This window comes from Engraulis encrasicolus, chromosome 2 (genome assembly GCF_034702125.1).
Source record: "Engraulis encrasicolus isolate BLACKSEA-1 chromosome 2, IST_EnEncr_1.0, whole genome shotgun sequence".
Lineage (NCBI taxonomy): Eukaryota > Metazoa > Chordata > Actinopteri > Clupeiformes > Engraulidae > Engraulis > Engraulis encrasicolus.
Window position 1 is genome coordinate 54,442,556 of NC_085858.1, and position 19,549 is coordinate 54,462,104.

The 19,549-nt window shown below is 47.8% G+C and overlaps 1 protein-coding gene across 1 annotated transcript in view; it reads right to left on the reverse strand.

Moving 5' to 3' along the window:
- The window catches only part of retreg3 (reticulophagy regulator family member 3), a 33,260-nt gene extending 18,212 nt beyond the window's left edge, over window positions 1-15,048 (reverse strand). Inside the window, exon 1 of the mRNA XM_063191891.1 lies at window positions 14,763-15,048. Within this exon, the coding sequence (XP_063047961.1) occupies window positions 14,763-14,773 (11 nt within the window). The 5' untranslated portion in view covers window positions 14,774-15,048. The remainder of the gene's footprint in view (window positions 1-14,762) is intronic.
- Between the last annotated feature and the right edge of the window lie 4,501 nt (window positions 15,049-19,549).

A 19,549-nucleotide genomic window follows, 5' to 3' on the forward strand; every position in this document is an offset into this window, starting at 1 on the left:
AATTGTCTTTAAAATAGAACCTAAAGGATATTTTTTGGGAGAGAGACCGCTCGTGCGTCGGCAGCAATCCAACCCCCCCCCTCCTTTTTTTTTACATGTAAAAAAATAATGATCCCCACGAGCGCAGGATATTTTGGGGGAGAGAGACCGCTCGTGCGTCTTAACACTTGACCGAGGTGAAAAGTGAAAAGCTGCCGAAAATAAAAAGCACAAAAGTGACTGTTTTGTTCTCACATATGTCTTTTATTAATTTCGCTACAAGTCATGGAGAACTCACATAGGCCTACTCGATACAGCCAGTGCCTGGTATGTTCCTTTATACTGACGTAACCACAATCACCCATTGGTATATGAACCGTTACTGACACCTTGTGGCAGGAGGTGGAACTACACGGTATCACCACATCCCCCTTTCTCTGAAGCATGAAAAACCAAACACATCACAAGTGTCAGCATTTACCTTAGGTAACTTTTCCATTAAACTGCATGGACAAATTATCTCATAAGTAGTAGCAACAAACATCATAACTCATTCTTGGTATTCACTTACGTAAAACACAATGGCAAATTACTTACTGCAATTAAACTTAAACATTAATGCCATAACACATAACACATTAACTCATCAACTTTTCTTTTTCATGTCCTCTTCTCCCTGTAAGGTAAGTATCATTAAATCATTTTTTTTTTTTTTACAGGTCAAGTCTCTCAGGTTTCTTGATATTTCTTGCAGATCTTCTTATCAGCATTTCACCTGGAAGAGAAGTATTGGTTAGATTATCAGTGTGTGTGTCTGTGTTGCAGTGTGCATCATGTGTTGAGATTGACTCGGACTCAGCCTGGGTTTGACTGAGCTCTTGGTCTGGAACAGTCTCTGGTGTTGCTGGTGTTTTCAGGAGACTGCACCGGTTTCGCCTGATGATCTGTCCTTCTGGTGTTTTCACAGTGTAGGACTGTGGGGCGACCTCTTGAAGAACAGTGGCTTTCGTCGTCCATCCTTCAGGACTTTCAATCCTGACTGCGTCGTCCCTGGACAGTGGTGGTAGCGGCTTTGCTGTTCTGTCATAGAAAGTCTTTTGTTTCATTTTCTGATGTTTCAGCTTTCGTTCCAGCTTTGGTTTGGTTTCTTTTGCTTTGCACAACTTGGAAGTGTTGTTCTGAGCTTTCTAGTCATCAGCAGCTCGGCAGGTGAGAGCCCACATTCCAGAGGCGATGCTCTGTAGCTCAGTAGAGCCTTTTTCAACAGCTGCTTCAGGATGTGAACGCCTTTCTCCGCTTTGCCATTAGACTGTGCATACAGTGGGCTAGATGTGACATGCTGGAAATCATAGGCTTTTGAGAAGTCTTGCCACTCTTTGCTATTAAAGCAGGGCCCGTTATCACTCATTACGGTATGGGGAATGCCATGCCTGGCGAAGATGGACTTGGCATGTGTAATGACACAGTTGGATGTTGTACTTGAGATTAATGCCATCTCAGGGTAATTTTGAGAAATAGTCAATTACTACTATGTAGTCCTTTCCTTTCAGGTGGAACAAGTCCATTCCTACTTTGTGCCATGGTGTTGTTGTCACATCAGTTACAGTCATTGGCTCTTTTGTTTGTTTGTTTCTGTATTTTAGGCATGTTTCGCATTTGCCTGCCATGTTGTTAATGTCTTTGTTAAGTCCTGGCCAGTAGACTGTGTCTCTTGCCCTTCTTTTAAATTTTTCAACACCTATGTCCTTCATGTATTCTCGGCAGTATTTCTTGTCTAAGTGTGCGTGGAATGACTATTCTGTTTTGTTTTAGCACAAGTCCATTCACAACACTCAGCTCACCTCTGACGTCGAAGAACTGTGGACAGGATCCTGCAGCCCATCCATTCCGCATGTTCTCCATCACACGCTGCAGCTCTGGATCTTTCGCCGTCTCGTCAATGATCTGCCGGGTCTTGGCGTCGGACACAGGAAGCGCTGCGGACACCAAGTTGACGTGCATCTGGACATTTTCTTCAGTCGTGCTCGCACAACCCTTGACAGTAGCTCTAGACAGTGCGTCGGCTAGAATGAGGTGTTTGCCTGGTGTGTAAATGAGTTCAATGTCATACCTCTGCATCTTCATCATCATGCGCTGTATCTGCGGTGACATTTCATTCAGGTTCTTTTTCATTATTGCAACGAGTGGACGATGATCAGTCTCAACTGTGAAGGTGGGTAGGCCATATACGTAGCTGTGAAACTTTTCAAGGCCAAACACTAATCCGAGACATTCTTTCTCAATTTGGGCGGAATTCTCCCGTCTCCACTTAAGTCGGTTTTACGCGCGCATATTTTACGCGGTCTTATCTTGCGCGTATTCTCCCCTCTGGAACGTCGCCACACCCCTCGCGCTTAACTCAGAAAAACAGCGCGTAGCCCAACATAGGCGTGATATATGTATGGAATAGCGGACGACGAGGTGTCCCGATATCAAGGGAAATAATGGACGAGGCGGAGCGTTCTAAACAGCCCGACGGCGCAGCCGAAGGGCTGTTCGCTTCGCCAAGTCCATTTTCCCTTGATATCGGGACACCTCGAAGGCCGCTATTCCGCTTATCACCCGGTTACCAGCATTTAAGTATTAATTTATTAATATCTTGATCTAAGGCTTTCTGAGAAAGTAGATTCACCACTGCGCTTGGTACGTTGCCATGGGCACCACTTCCTAATCTAGTGAGACGCGCCTCTATCGGAGGCATGTAAGGACGCGCAGAGAATGTTGGTGACTTGACAACCAAATGCGATAGAATTGACGACTGGGTTTTTTACTTGACAACCAGATGCGATAGAATTAGTAACGGGGTCTTGACTAGACAACCAGATGCGATAGAACTAACGACGCGGTCTTCACTAGACAACCAGATGCGATAGAACTAGTAACGGCACTTCGCCAGAAAGTTAGAGAAGAAGCAACTTGGACGCCCGCACGCCCGCATGACATCATAGTTGTCCTGCTACCGGGGAATAAAGGACACCTGCTCAGCCAATCAGAAGACGTTCCGTCTGCTCACTGGGTGATAAGCTAAATGGGGGGATGAGTCTCCGCCAAGTTCATCAGATGTGGCTATAAAGAAACTATGGAGCATGGATTTTCAGATCAACCATGTGAAAACCTCGGCAGTCCATTGAGATCCAACACTGAACTTTAACTTTGAATTTAAAACCATGTGCCAAAAGTCCTCTTGCAAAAGCGTTTCAAAATCTAACCTCCGCTCCTTTTCACAAGCAGAAGGCAAGTATTGGAGGTGAGATAATGAGATGGAAACGCGACGTGTCCCTTTGGCGGGAACTCAGCTGAGCGTTTTGGTGTGCAACAGGTTGATTGAAATAATAAACATGATTGAACGTTTTGTTAAAAATGGAGTTTGGCGTGTTGCCTGGACAATTCCGGAAATCAAAAAGTGATTTAAAATGCTGATCATTCCCACAGTTAAACAAACACATAGTAGGCCTGTTTGCTGACTTTTAAAAGTGTTTCTCCGCTTCTCTGTACAGCAACGTGACATTAATATCATTGGAAATATGTGGATCTCAGCTGTCCGTCAGCACATGCAGTACATGCATGCTGAAGAATGAACAAGGAAATCGATCGTCATGAAAAAATGGAGACTTTATATTCTGTCGCAGACATGGGAATTAATTGGACATGGGCATGCAATGCCAAGCCAGGACTTCAACGCGCAGCTGATGGGGTGTAATAGAGACCAGAAGCGAAATGCCAAAGACATGCTCTGATATGTAAGCCTACCTTTTACGTTTAGCTGTAATGACATTCAGGAAATATTTTCTGCCTTACAAAAACAGATAGGACAACCTGTAGCCTACCTCAGTATGTGGTGGTTTTGTATGTCGGGCATCAGTTCAGAAAGTTTAACACTAGAACTACCACGGAGGGGTCAATTGACCTTTTTACCTAAAAGCCCCACAAGGGGGTCATTTGACCCTTTGGACCCCCTGCGGACACTCCTTTTGTTGTGGAAATGTGGCTGTTAGCAGCTCACAGCTGTCACTTGAGACACAGAGTGTGTGTGTGTGTGTGTGTGTGGATCATTTCCAATGCCTGTTGAGTGCTGTATCTCTGCATCTTCGTTCCTTGGAGAGGAGCTTCTTTCACCACAACATTTTTGAGGGAAATTAAGCAGTAGTCCACATGCACTGGTATTTATCCATCTAACAATTGCCAGGTTGCATTCACATGAGTCGTTATGGTCACATGGCATGGGAGATTCACACGTTACAGTTTTTCTCGATTGGTTTGGCTAATTTCTCGAAACTGAGATGACATTCTCAAAACAACACGGACAAATCCCCAAACCAACTTGCAATTTCCCAAAACAGAATGGCATTTTTCATTGCTTTCATCAGATATCAAATGCTTTGTACATGTCTCAAATGTTTAGTACATCTCTGCAGATGGATATGTACAAATACCCTTCAGTTGACACATTCAGCATACATTCAGCACATTTTCCAAATAAATTCACCTTGCTTATCTAAACGAATTAGACAATTCTCAGTCTAATGGTTGCCCTCTCCAAAACACGTCAGCATTATTTCATTGTGTAAGTCATCATATGCAAAGTGGTCTACGTAGTTCCCAAAACTGTCAAGGACATCACATTTTAAGAATTTCATTACATAGTAAATTCATGACAGTGTTCAACAGGTCAGATGGTATTGTAACTTTACTAGTTAGTAGAAAATAATTTTACAACCGTGTATACTACAGTTTCCATGTTATTTGGCTAATTTCATGACATTTTTTCAAACGACATTCTGTTTTGAACAATTGCTAGTTGCTTTGGCATTTGTCTCTGTTTTGAAAAATGAGCCAAACCCATGAGAAACCTGTGATATATGGGCATTACTTTCTGTATATGAATTTACAGTAAAGAAAGTTAGTGATAAATGTCCTTGGTAAATTATCTGTGTTGTCAAACTTCAATAGTTTCTCTCACTTTTTCATTTTTATACATAGTCGAAATCTGTTAGCTGAACGTAGATAAAACACCTAACCATTTTGACTGGCAGTGCTTACACAATGGCAAAGGGACAATGTATTTTGAGGGTACTGATGATATATGTGGGGAAGAAATTTAGTTTTGACACATGGGTAAACTGTTTTTGTGGTGATATGAGCGAGTGATGAGGATCCATGTAGTTATGCTGAACCATCCAGTTTATTTTGGCAGAAGGACTAAATGAATGCAAATGAGCCAAAGCAATTGAGAAGGATCTATGCCATTTTGATGGTACTGACTATTTATATGTCAGACGGTTTAGTGCTGATGCAAGAATGAGGTGTTTTGGGAGGTATATGACATTTTGCTAGTTATCTGAACTGTTGTGCAGAAGTGTAAGAATGTTTGGCCAAAATGACTCAATGGTTATAGGAATGTCATCTCAGTTTCAAGAAATGAGCCAAAACAATCGAGAAAAACTGTAATTCAACCATTATCTGGTTGCAGTCATATGATTCGTCATGATCACATGGGACATTCACACGTTCGTTCATTGATGACTTATATGAAGAAAATGTGCTGACATGTTTTCAGGACAACTATTACACTGAAAATCAACCAATTGGGATAGATCAGCAAGGTACATTCAGTTGAAAATTCTACTAAATGTAAGCTGATTGTGTTAACTGTAGGATACTTGTACATAACCATTTGCAAGGATGTACTAAATGATTGAGACATGTACAAAAGCATTTGAAATTTGATGAAAGCAATGATGAATGCCATTCTGTTGTGAGGAACTGCAAATTAGTTTTGGGATTTGTCCATGTTTTGAGAATGACATCTCAGTTTCAAGAAATGAGCCAAACCAATGGAGAAAAACGGTAACAAACTGTCCGCCAAACTGTGCTATCTGTCTTTATTGCTGATATCTTCATGCAAGTTGCTATTTACCTGTGGTGACTGATTTTGGAGGCTGACAGCCCTTGGGAAGAAGCTGTCTGTCCCTCTGTCTTGGCTGTTAGCACTGTAAGGTGTGACCCCCTCACCCCTCATCCCACACACGGCCCCTAACAGCCTCATTACCATAACAAAATGAGTGATTAGTGTATTAGGTAAAAGCCACCGGGTCAAATGACCCCTCTCTGGTACTTCTAGGTAGGCAGAAAAATCCTGGTAGTTCTAGTGTTAATAGGTTACATGCACATATGCACGAGTTCCAATAAATCACAAAAGTGGAGGAGTTGAAATAAAAACTTAACTTACTTAACGGCGTGGCTACAACATAGTAAAAATGGTGAAGGTTGTTTTTGAATAGGCATACTTTGGGTGGCTGTGAGGACGACTGGAACAGCGGTCTTTAGTCTGACGTGCCTTGTCAATTTAGCCTACTTGTGCATGGTGCAACCTGCAACGAGGCGTTTTTGGTTTTGGTTACCATCCGTGGAGACAACATGATGATCCTCATACTGATTAATTAATTACCTGCTTTTGTTTGTAAGTTCACCGATATGAGAACATGCTCTGGGCAGCTGGTCATATTTTGTCACAATTAATGTAGGATGTTTATGTGGAACTGTGAATGAATTTCGATTTGGACTCACGCTGACGGTAAGGAACATCAACAAAGCATACCGTGTAACATGTTCAAAATGCGAGCCAAGCGAGCATCAAATGCAATATTACATTTTACCTCATAGTGGCGCTTGACCTTACTACAGCCCTTTGATGCGCGTAAAGGAAAACGCGCGTAAGTGCACGGGAGAATACGCTTAGGATTCATTTACATGCGAAACTCCCTGATTTTGGCCAGGCCCCACCCAAAGTGCGCAACTGGCAAAATTCCGCGTAAACCCCGCTTAATCATAGACTTGAGTAACCGCGGAGGCGCTGTTGCTCTCTTTTTTTGACTTAAGCGGGTTTGGGCGGAATTCTCCCGTCTCCACTTAAGTCTGTTTTACGCACGCATTTTTTACGCGCTTCGATCCTGCGCGCATTCTCCCCTCTGAAATATTACCACACCCCTCGCGCTTAACTACGAAAAACAGCGCGTAGCACAACATGGGCGTGATATATGCTAAATGGGGGGATGAGTCTTCCCCGACTTCATCAGTTGTGGTTTCACAGAAACCACGGAGCGTGGATTTTCAGATCAACCATGTGAAAACCTCGGCAGTCCATTGAGATCCAAAACTGAACTTTAACTTTGAATTTAGAACCACGTGCCAAAAGTCCTCGTGCAAAAGCATCTCAAAATCTAACCTCAGCTCATTTTCACAAACACAAGGCGAGTAGTGGAGGTGAGATATTGAGATGGACACGCAATGTGTACCTTTGGCGGGAACTGAGCTGAGCGTTTTGGTGCGCAACAGGTTGATTGAAATAATAAACAAAGGTTTGGTTAAAAACTGAGTTTGGAGTGTTGCCTGGACAATTCCGGAATTCAAAAACTGATTTAAAATGCTGAACATTCCCACAGTTAAACAAACACATTGTATTTTCTGACTTTTAAAAGTGCTTCTCCGCTTCTCTGTACAGCAACGTGACATTAATATCATTGGAAATATGTGGATCTCAGCTGTCCGTCAGCATATTACACTTAGGCTATGCATGCTGAAGAATGAACAAGGAAATCGATCGTCATGAAAAAACGGAGACTTTATATTCTGTCGCAGACATGGGAATTAATTGGACATGGGCATGCAATGCCAAGCCAGGACTCAAACGCGCAGCTGATGGGGTGTAATAGAGACCAGAGGCGAAATGCAAAATACGTGCTCTGATATGTAGGCCTACCTTTTTACATTTAGCTGTAATGACATTCAGGAAATATTTTCTGCCTTACAAAAGCAGATAGGACAACATGTAGCCTACCTCAGTATGTGGTGGTTTTGTATGTCGGGCAGTTCAGAAAGTTTAATAAGTTACATGCACATATGCACGAGTTCCAATAAATCACAAAAGTGGAGGAGTTGCAATAAAAACCCTTTCCTTAACGTCGTGGCTACAACATAGTAAAAATGGCGAAGGTTGTTTTTGAATAGGCATACTTTGGGTGGCTGTTAGGACGACTGGAACAGTGGTCTTTAGTCTGACGTGCCTGGTCAACTTAGCCTACTTGTGCATGGTGCGAGGAGGTGTTTTTGGTTTTGGTTACCGTCCGTGGAGACAACATGATGATCCTCATACTGATTAATTAATTACCTGCTTTTGTTTGTAAGTTCACCGATATGAGAACATGCTCTGGGCAGCTGGTCATATTTTGTCACAATTAATGTAGAATGTTTATGTGGAACTGTGAATGAATTTCGATTTGCACTCACGCTGACGGTAAGGAACATCAACAAAGCATACCGTGTAACATGTTAAAAATGCGAGCCAAGCGAGCATCAAATGCAATATTACATTTTACCTCATAGTGGCGCTTGACCTTACTACAGCCCTTTGATGCGCGTAAAGGAAAACGCGCGTAAGTGCACGGGAGAATACGCTTAGGATTCATTTACATGCGAAACTCCCTGATTTTGGCCTGACCCCACCCAAAGTGCGCAACTGTTAAAATCGCGCGTAAACCCCGCTTAACCACAGACTTGAGTAACCACGGAGGCGCTGTTGCACGCTTTTTTTGACTTAAGCGGGTGGGAGAATTCCGCCCTTTGTGCATATCTGCACTCAGTCTCTGTCATTGACCGGGACGAATATGCTACAGGTTTCCAGTGCTCACCCTCGGCTTGTAGGAGTACTGCACCGATTCCATCTTTCGAAGCATCTGTAGACACCTTGATCCTTTTGGTTGGGTTGAAGAATGTCAGCACGGGTGTGGCAGTGAGGGCATCTTTGAGTGTTTGCCACTCGCGCTCATGGTTGGCTGTCCAGTTGAAGTTGTTTTCTTTGCGGAGGAGCTCTCGCAGGTAAGTTGTTTTCACTGACAGATTGGGTGAATTTCCCGATGAAGTTTACCATTCCCATGACGCGTAGGACACCTGGTTTGTCTGTGGGTCTTGGCATTTTCAGTATGGCGTTGATCTTTTCATCATCTGGCTGTATGCCCTGTGCTGAGAGCTTGTCTCCAAGGAACACGATCTCCTGAGCAGCAAACTGGCATTTGTTTTTGTTGAGCTTTAATCCATTTTTTTGTATTCGCTCTAGCACTTTGGTCAGTCTCTTATTGTGCTGCTCGATTGTGGACCCCCATATAATTATGTCATCCACATACTCTTACTCCATCCAGGCCTTCGATAATGTGTTCCATTGCCCTATGAAAGATTTCAGAGGCGGATATGATTCCAAAGGGTAGCCTCTGAAAACAGTATCGTCCAAAGGGTGTATTGAACGTACACATCTTGGTACTGCTCTCATCCAGCCTCAATTGCCAAAAACGCATCAAGTTTGGAAAAGTATCTGGCTCCTGCCATCTCGCTGGTGATCTCCTCTCGCTTGGGTATTTGGTAGTGTTCACGCTTGATGTTTTCATTGAGGTCTTTTGGATCCATGCATATCCTCAGCTCTCCACTTTTTTTCTTTACGCAGACCATGGAGTTGACCCACTCCGTCGGTTCTTCGATTTTCTTAATCACTCCAAGCGCTGTCATCCGCTCCAGCTCTTTTTTCAAGCTGTCTCTGAGTGCCAGTGGAGCTCTTCTTGCGGCATGAACAACTGGCTGTGCGTTGTCTTTGAGCTGAATTTTGTATGTGCATGGCAACGTACCGAAACCTCTGAACACATCGGAGAAGTTCTGCACAATCGCGTCAGCAGAGTCAGGTGAGTCTGTTATGCTGGAGTTGATCCGGTACACTCTTTTCACGAGCTCCAGGTTTTCACAGGCTTTGTCCCCTAGCAGCGAATCGAGTCCTTCAGGAACAACTGAGAAGAGCAGGTGATGCACTTTATCTTTGACTGTGACTTTCAGCTTGCATGTGCCTAAGCACTCAATGCTCTGTCCATTGTAGTCTTTTAGTGCGAGTGTTTTCTTCTGTATTTTGGGTTTTTCTCTCATTGCCTTCACATCTGACATGCTGATCAAGTTTGCTTTTGCACCTGTATCTAGCTTCAGTGTAACTACCAGACATGTGGACTCAAGTCCAGTGACTTGGACTCGAGTCTGACTCGAGTCAGCGGTGTGAAGACTTGCGACTTGAAATTTCAAGATCAGAAAGGACTTGCGACTCGACTCGACTTGCACGCCTTTGACTCGGGACTCGACTTGGACTTGACAGTTGTAACTTTCAATGACTTGGCGTGACTTGCCATGTTGGGTCTAAAAAAAAGTCCAAGTCCAACCCTTGTTTTCAGAATGCAACAGCCCGCCCACATTCTTTGTTTGAATCACGTCATTGTCCTAAGCGGTGCTATGCCATTGGGGCAAGATGCGGCCGGACGCGGCGACCAGCGGCAACAGTGAAACACCATTTGCGAGTCTCCAGAACAAACATCGCCTACATTTTAAACCATCGCGGAAGTTAATTTATCTCCCTCTCAGCCCCAACTCATTTTGCATTCTTAATAGGGTAGGCTATGGAAGTTTGCACTGTGATCAACAAATATTTTCTATAAATGTTGTAGGAAGTGTGTGTGGTGGGGCGCTCTGATGTGCAACACGCGTCTGTAGGCTACACACGTGAAGCTCTCGCTCTCTCGCCCCTCGCTTACGACAGAAATTCAGTGAGAACCAAGCTGTCTAAATATTTTAGCTAAATGGTGATGGACATTGATTGTTGAACATTAGGCTATTTAAGCAGTTGAAATAAAAAGGCACATACTGCTGACATAACCGAACCACAGGACTTAATCTATTGTTGTTTTATAAAAGAGTACGCCTATCCGTTTTGCTTTCCCTGTCCTTTATGAATGCGCTTGCCTTCAGCCCCCGAAGGCTGTTACAGTATGTTCCGCTCCCACACACTATGCTTGCGAGTCAGTCACTTCCAAGTGAAGGGCAGCCTTGTGAATAATTTCCACCATCGCGGACAAAACCACGTTATGATGGAAATGTGGCGAGGTAAACGTTACGAATATAGCCTGCTTTTAAGTTTCCCCCAACCCAGGATGTGTCCGTAGGCTATGGCTTGATATCCCAGGGCTATTTCACTACCACAACTCCACGCGCTGAAAATGCATGTTAAGCTCGCGCTTCTCAGTCTAGAAAGAGTAACCTCTCGGTAACATTCTTTGCATTGACCAGCCACCATCGGTTGAGTATTAGAATCAATACAAAAAGACACGTTTATACATGGCTTAGTCTTCCAGCATGCAATCGAAAATAGGCGAGCAGAGAACACTTGGTCTTGCATCCATCAAAAGAGCTCCACCGGTTGCCTACTTTAGATGCTGGGTGAATGGTTCCAAAGGGAAATAATTTAGCCTATAGCCTATTCATGACAGTCTTGCAAAGAGACAAGACAAACGACCAAAATTGTCAAATAATTGGTAAAGGCGCGAGATGAGGAATACTTCATGGCTATTGGAAAAACTTTGAAGAAACTAAGCGTAAGCAACACTGCTTCCCGCGAAGCTTGCGCTTGAGGGCTATAAACAAGCTATGCGCCCCGAACCTCACTGCTTGTTGTTCGATGACTTGAATCGAAACATTTCTAAGGACATCAGGGCTATTTCTGATTCCTGGAATACCGCCTCAGCCAGCTGAAAGCAGAGTAGCAGTGTCCCATGTCAAATGGTAAGATAATGCCATACCCGTTCCTTGAAAGTTTTAAAACTCAGCCTTGACTCACACTATCATGTCAGCCACATCAGTTCAAACGCAATCTTTAATGCAGCCTATCGTGAAGTTTAAATGTAATGCGAGGTAGAGGTTGCAAGCTACTGCTGAACAGCGCAAGACATGGGCATGGGTCGGCTCCCGTGGATAAAAAGCATGTTCCCTCTCGCGTGCTGCTCCCAGTCCAATCCTTGCGCGCGCGAACCTTGTATCTCGTGGTGTCGACACCGCTTTATCTTATGTTTCTCACAGTTCGAACTACATGCTTTGTTTGGTATTTTGGGGGAGTTTGGAGTCGCAATTACCGCTGCTTGGAAATGACACGTTAGAGCTACACGACGCCAGCACTGGAGAACTGGGATGTAAACCTGTTTTCCAAATTAACAAAAAATAGGAAACATAGAAGCAGAACTTTGTTTGGCTACAATCTATGACCTGGACGGTGAACTTAATCTTTTTGAAGAGACATGAACAGCATACAAGTGCCTTTGTAGGGGAGGAGAGCATGGCGCGAGGCGCATATTCGTTCGGGAAAAATGAGAGCGAAATGTTGGATAGGGCATTACACACCTCTTCCTACACTGTAGAAGCGCAGAACAAGGTTGCCTCGTTGCCATAACTGGCATTCTGCAGCGCTAACGCCATGTTTAATTGACAGCGTGCTGGCGAATAGTCTAGTAGCCTAATATAATTAACAAGACGTGGATTAATGACTGTGCAAACAAAGTTCTAGTTAACTTGGACTGTGACGCAGTAAAAATGGTTGGTGATGGGCCATTGCGGCGAGAATGTGAGGGGGAAAGCGACAATGCCGATATCAGCTTCAACAATAGTAGAGTAGAGTAGAGTAGTAGAGTAACTTTATTGATCCCAAGGGGGAAATTCAGGAAATTCATCATTACTTTACCAGGAATTTAATCCAACTAACTAGGCCTACTTTGTCCTCATTTCTTAACCCATATGGACAAGTGTCTACTAGGCTACATACTGTTGGCACGTAGCCTACAGCAGAATAGCCTAGTGCTGCACCATGCATGTGCTCATTGGTGGGTTCACAGTTATGACACTGTCAATGCTCAGCTTTTGGTTCACAGATAATGGGATGAAGTGAACATCATGGACCAGCTGACACAGGGCTGCCTGCTGAGCTGTGCTGTTAACTCATCATCCTGTGTCACATGTGTAGCCCCAGCCCCAGCCCCATACGCGCACACACGCACACACACACACACACACACACACACACACACACACACACACACACACACACACACACACACACACACACACACACACACACACATACTGGGCTCAATTTAAAAAAAAGAAATTGATTACCCCTGCTGAATGTCATATCTTGATGAGAATGGTGAGCTTAATATGGTACCTTAGGGAAAATGGCGTCTTTTAAAGCCAAACCAAAATGTTTACATTAGTCGAGTGTTACACTACAGTAAAGAGAGGGGGGGAGGGTGGGTAGCACCTGTAAGACATGAATAGGCTACTACTTTCACCCTTGGCCTTTGTGGGTAAATTCAAACATAGTATGCTGAAAGTGTGAATCCGCGTTTTCAGGTCGGAAGTGCAATATGCCCCCCTAATGTCTTGACAAAACCTTCCAGCCAAAGCTGTCAGCGGCCCTGCCTGTGCTGCTAGTGAAAAAGTTAACCATAGTCCTGTCCTTAGCGTTATGATGCTAGAGTCTGTATAACTTACAACCTTGACTAGATATGACCGGCCCACCACCAAGACCAGGGTGGAGTAGTGGAATAGGTTTATGCCATCAGATGATGGAACGGACACACACACATACGCACACATTCTTGCAAACAGGACTATTTGCCCACTGGACAGTAAATATTTGGCATATGGTTGCTCCTTTGTTTAAGTACAAATTCACATGAAATGTATTTTTATGTGAAAAAAAAGAAATTAAATGTCATTTTACATACACAGCACAAGCAGTAGTTTGGTTTAGACTGATTTCTCAGCAACTGTTTTAGTAATTGTCATCTTTTTCTCAGGTCTCATTATTATACTAATGAATTTATGATCGAAATTGTGATTGCAAATAGAAAATCCCTTTGTGACTTGTTAAGGACTTGAAAAAAAATGAGACTTGGACTTGGACTTGACTTGGCTGGGGTACGACTTGGACTTGGACTTGACTTGGTCAGATGTGTCTTGACTTGTGACTTGACTCGGACTTGAGTGGAAAGACTCGAGACTTACTTGTGACTTGCACATTAGTGACTTGGTCACACCTCTGGTAACTACAGTCCCATTAATTTGCAGTGGTGCGATCCATTTGTCTGATTGAACAGCGTTTATCTGTGCTTTTGGTTCATCACAGTTCACCACGTCAATAAAGAATGTTTCACCTAATTCTGTGTCTTCCACGACATTCACAGATCTTCCTCTCTGCTTCTCTTTTCGTTTTGAAAAACACTGTTTGGCGAAGTGATTCTTGCCCTGGCAATTGCTGCATTGCTTGCCGAAAGCAGGGCATTCTCTGGGCTTATGCTGTGTGCCGCACCGTTTGCACTGAAACTGTCCTGAATTCTGCACACTGGAATTTCCGCGGCGTGCATTGTGGTGTTTGGATATGGCGCCAACCTCTGCCGTTTCTCGCAGGTTTGTATTGCTAGGTGCTGCTTCACTGAACGATCGCACATGCTTCTTGTGTTAAGCTCGCTAGCTTGGGCAATCTTCACTGCTGCGTCTAGCTTTAGTTCAGTCTCTCTTAGCAGTCTTTCCCTAACCTTCTTGTCATCAATTCCAAACACAATTTGATCCCTTATCATGGAATCCTTGAGAGTGCCAAAGTTACATGACTGTGCTTTTGTTTTTAGGTCCGTGACGAAGTTGTCAAAACTTTCGCCAGGCTGTTGTAGCCTTGAACGGAATACATATCTCTCGTATGTCTCGTTTTTCTTAGGAGAGCAATGAGCTTCAAATTTGGCTAACACAGTGTCCAACTTGGTTTGGTCTTCCTCCTCTCCATACACGAAGGTATTGTACACTTCAATGGCCTGTGGCCCAGCTATAGTGAGTAATAACGCTACCTTTCTTGCATCCGGTTTGTCGTTCAGCCCCACTGCCTCGATGTAGAGCCGAAACTGCTGCTGAAAAGTGCGCCATTTGCTGTCGATGTTCCCCGTTAGCTTCAGATGAGCAGGAGGTTTCATCACCTCTTTCAAGTCCATCGTCGAATTTCTTGGCTATCGTTCACTTTCCAAAACCGAAACTCACTCGCATTTACGTTTGTTCACTCCTGGTACCATGTTTTGTTCTCACATATGTCTTTTATTAATTTCGCTACAAGTCATGGAGAACTCACATACTCGATACAGCCAGTGCCTGGTATGTTCCTTCATACTGACATAACCACAATCACCCATTGGTATATGAACCGTTACTGACACCTTGTGGCAGGAGGTGGAACTACACGGTATCACCACAGTGACTCCTATAATGACTGGCTGCAGGCTTGCAGCCGGGTCAGTGGTGACTCACTATGGCAAGCGGAATTATCATTTATTAGCTATGCTCGAATATCCGCAATTGTCATTGTAGATATCAACAACGTCATTCTGGATATCTACAATTGTATTTTGGATAGTCGTGATAGCCATTGGAGATATCTGAAACGTCATTTCGACTATTCAAAATGATAGTTATAGAATATTGTAGCGTTTCCGAGCACCAGAAGAACGAGGACAGAAGGGGTTATTCCTCAGGAATGTTTATTTATCTCCCCACACAGCGGGAGCATAAAAACAGCGCAGCTTAACATAACAGGGGAAACTTGTCGCGAGCAGAACATCCGAACTTGCAACATTCTAACCCTTAGCCCCCCGCCCCCCAGAATGCAGAATCCCAACATAACAAAACAATAACACAGCAGCACTGGAGACAGGGGACAAGGTAAAGGGACAACACACAACAAGAGAACATATTGGCAATTGATCAACACACATTTAACCAACATTCAACCTAGACCATAGGTCGTTACACTACCCCCCCACCACAAAGTTCCTCGCCCCCGAGGGAACAAACAAAGTCTGCCAACCGGCGAGGAGGTCTTCGCACCCGGCGAGGGCGGGCCACCGGGGAGGGTGGCACTGGTGGGGACGTGACTCCCGCGGAGGCAGGAGACACGTTGGGGAGCATCCCTGAGCCTGCGGGGGGGCGCAACTCAAAAGGCAGCGGCGGCGGGGAGTGAACAGGGCTGGTGTGCCCTGTTGGAGAGCCCGGCAGGGAGTGGGGGTTCCTGGGGGCTAAAGGGCTTTGGGACACTGGGGATGATGACCCTGGACACTGCGCGCCACCGTGGGGGGCCGGGGAGTGGGGCTGTGGTCCGGACCCCCCCGGGGCGGGGGTGGGGCTCCCCGGAACGAGCCTTGGCCTGGAGGGGTGAGAAGGGGGGTCGGGACGTGGTGGGGGACAGGCGGGCGAGAGTGGTGGGCCGGGGAACTGGGGGGCTGCGCTGCCACGATACGGGGCCAGTCTGTCTCTGTGCAGCGCCACCCTTCGGCCTCGTGGCGGCAACATAACCCTGTACACCACCTCGCCCATCCTCTCCAGCACTCGGCAGGGGCCCATCCAGGAGCTGTCCAGCTTTGGGCAACGGCCCTTTTTCCTCTGCGGGTTGTAGACCCAGACCAGCTCCCCCGGCTGGAAATGACGTCCTCTCGCCCTTATGTCGTAGTTGTTGCACCCTTGCGAATGCATGAGCCGACTCAAGGCGAGCCTGAAGCTGGCTGGCATACTCGGGGCCGGGGGGAGCGGCCGGGGCGTCTGGCGGACGACCAAACGCCAGCTCAGCCGGGGTGCGGAGTTCCCTCCCCAGCATAAGAAGGGCGGGAGTGCAGGCGGTGGACTCCTGAACTGCGGACCGGCAGGCCATGAGCACCAACGGCAAATGTTCGTCCCAGTCTCGCTGATGCTCAGAGGTGAGTATGGCCAGCTGCTGACCCAGAGTACGGTGGAGCCTCTCCACCAGGCCGTCGCTCTGGGGCCTTAGCGGGGAGGTACGGGTCTTGTGGATGCCCAGGCGACTGCACATGGCCGAGAACACCCGGGACTCAAAGTTCCTCCCCTGGTCGCTGTGGAGGGTGTCAGGCAGGCCAAATCGGCTAAATATGCCTTGCACTAGGGCATTAGCCACAGTCTCTGCCTCCTGATTGGGAAGGGCGTACGCCTCAGGCCACTTGGTAAAATAGTCAATGACAGACAGAATGTAGGTGTTACCTTTGTCGGTGCGGGGAAGGGGGCCCATCACGTCCACGGCCACCCTCTCCATGGGGGCCCCTACAAGATGTTGCTGCAGAGGGGCATGGGACTGACCGGTTGGGCCTTTCCTTGCCGTGCATGGGTCACAGCGTCGACAGAGGTCCTCCACATCCCGGCGGAATTGGCCCCAGTAGTACCCCCGTCGAAGGCGGCGCAGGGTCTTACCCACCCCGAAGTGCCCCGATCCTGCAGTCCCATGCACCGCCTCCAACACTGCTGTCTTCAGGCCCTTGGGGACCACCACCTGCCAGATCTCTTCCCCCGTGGCCGGCTCCTTCCACGCCCTCTGCAGTACGCGGTCCTGTAGACGGAGTGCAGGAAACTTGGCCCAGAGGCCCTTGGTGGCTAAAGAGAGCCTGGCCACCTCCTCCCACGGCGGCCTCTGCTGCACCTCCACCCACCGGAGCACCGGCAGCACGTCGGGGTCCAGTTCCTGCTGTCGCCTCCACTCCGGCGCGTCCACCGCCTGCAGCTCCCGGCAGGTTACGGTGCTGGCATGCCGCACGGCCAGCTGGTGTTCCTGCTCGCATAGCTCCCGCTCACGCTGCTCCCTGCGCTCGCAGTAGTGGCACCCCTCTGCAGCACAGGGGCGACGAGAGAGACCGTCTGCATTGCCGTGTTGCGCCCCGGCCCTGTGCACCACCGTGAAGTTGTAGGACTGCAGCTCCTCCAACCACCTGGCAACCTGCCCCTCTGGCTCCTTGAAAGACATGAGCCATTGCAGAGCGGAGTGATCAGTCCGGAGGGTGAAAGGCAGGCCGCACAGGTAATAACGGAAGTGGCGTAGGGAGAGCACCACGGCCAGGAGCTCACGGCGGGTGACACAGTAGCGCCGTTCAGCCTTGTTGAAAGTCCGACTGAAATACGCCACGACTCTTTCTCCCTCCGCCCCCGGCTGGGACAGCACCCCTCCGACGCCCACCCCGCTAGCATCAGTGTCCAGAACAAACGGCAGGGAGGGGTTTGGTGGGGCCAGCACGGGAGCCTCGCACAGGGCCTGGCGCAACCGAGTAAAAGCCTCCTGGCAACTGTCCGTCCACGAAAAGTCCTGGTCTTTTTGCAGCAGCTGGAGCAAGGGAGCCGCAATAGACAAACCTCCGGTAATACGAGGCCAGGCCCAGGAAACTTTTTACGTCCGCTGGAGAGGTGGGGACAGGCCAGCTGCTCACAGACTCCACCTTGTCCTCCAACGTGCTGATGCCTTCCCCCCCCACTCGGTGCCCTAGAAAAGTCACCTGTCGCCGCATGAAGTGACACTTGTCCGGGTGGAGCTTCAAGCCGGCACCTCGGATCCTTCCCAGCACCCGACGCAGTGACTCCAGCGCTGCTTCAAACGTGCCGCCGTGAACCAAGATGTCATCCAAATAGACCAGGCACTCCTGGCGAGGGACGCCAGCCAGTACCCGGTCCATGAGTCGGGCAAAGGTGGCTGGAGCATTGCACAGACCGAAGCTGAGGACCTTGAACTGCCAGAGGCCCCGTCCCGTGCAAAAAGCCGACTTTGGAACCGCGTCGGGTGATAGGGGCACCTGGTGGTAGCCGGAGCGGAGGTCCAAAGAAGAGAACCAGGAGGACCCAGACACCAAGTCCAGAGACTCGTCCACCCGTGGCAATGGGTACGAGTCCTTCCTGGTCACCCCATTCAAGGGCCTGTAGTCCGGACACAGGCGCCACGTACCGTTCTTTTTGGGTACCATCACCACGGGTGAGGCCCAGGGACTGTCCGAAGGCTCAATGATGCCAGCCTGCAGCATTCTCCAGACCTCCTGGTCGCATGCCTCCTGGCGTGCCAGCGGAAGTCGACGGGGTCTGCACTTTACAGGGCGAGCGTCCCCAGTGTTGATCTCATGCTCCACCAGCTGGGTTCGCCCCACCTCGTTCTCACCCTGTGCAAAACTGTCCCGGAACTCGAACAAGAGCCCCCACAACTGCTCCTGTTGCTGGGTGTCAAGGCCCTCGCAGTTCTCCCTCCATATTTCCACCAGGGCAGAGTGCGGGGCCCCCTCCCTCAGGGGAAGCGGAGCGGGGGACGAACAGCTCCCACTGGCAGGAACCGGTGCAACCCCGCCGGGTGTAGATGGCCTGGGGCTCCCTGCCACCTGAAAGGGTGACGGCAGGGGGGCAGCGGAGTGTTGGAGTGGGGTTTGAGGGCGTTGGGGAGTAACACCGAACCGAGGCACAGAGGTGGCAACATCGCGGGCGGCCAGGGCCACGGGCCCCGACGCTGAGGCCGACAAGGCTGACAACTGGAGGGCGGGCCCCTCTCGGAAGCTCAGCGTGCCCCCACCCAGATCAAGCTGACAGCCCGTAGCCTTCAAAAAGTCCAACCCCAGTATGCACGGGTCCTGCACACTCGCCACCCACACAGGATGACGGATGACCCTCCCTCCCACGGTCAGAGTCAACATGCCCCGGCCTTTCATTGGGGCCAACCCACCCGTCACCGTGCGCAGCTGCACAGTGGTGGGTTCCAGTGGGGTATGGTCGGGCACCACATCCGGCCTCACGAGAGTCACTGTGGACCCGGTGTCTACAAGGGCCGTGCAGGGGACCCCCT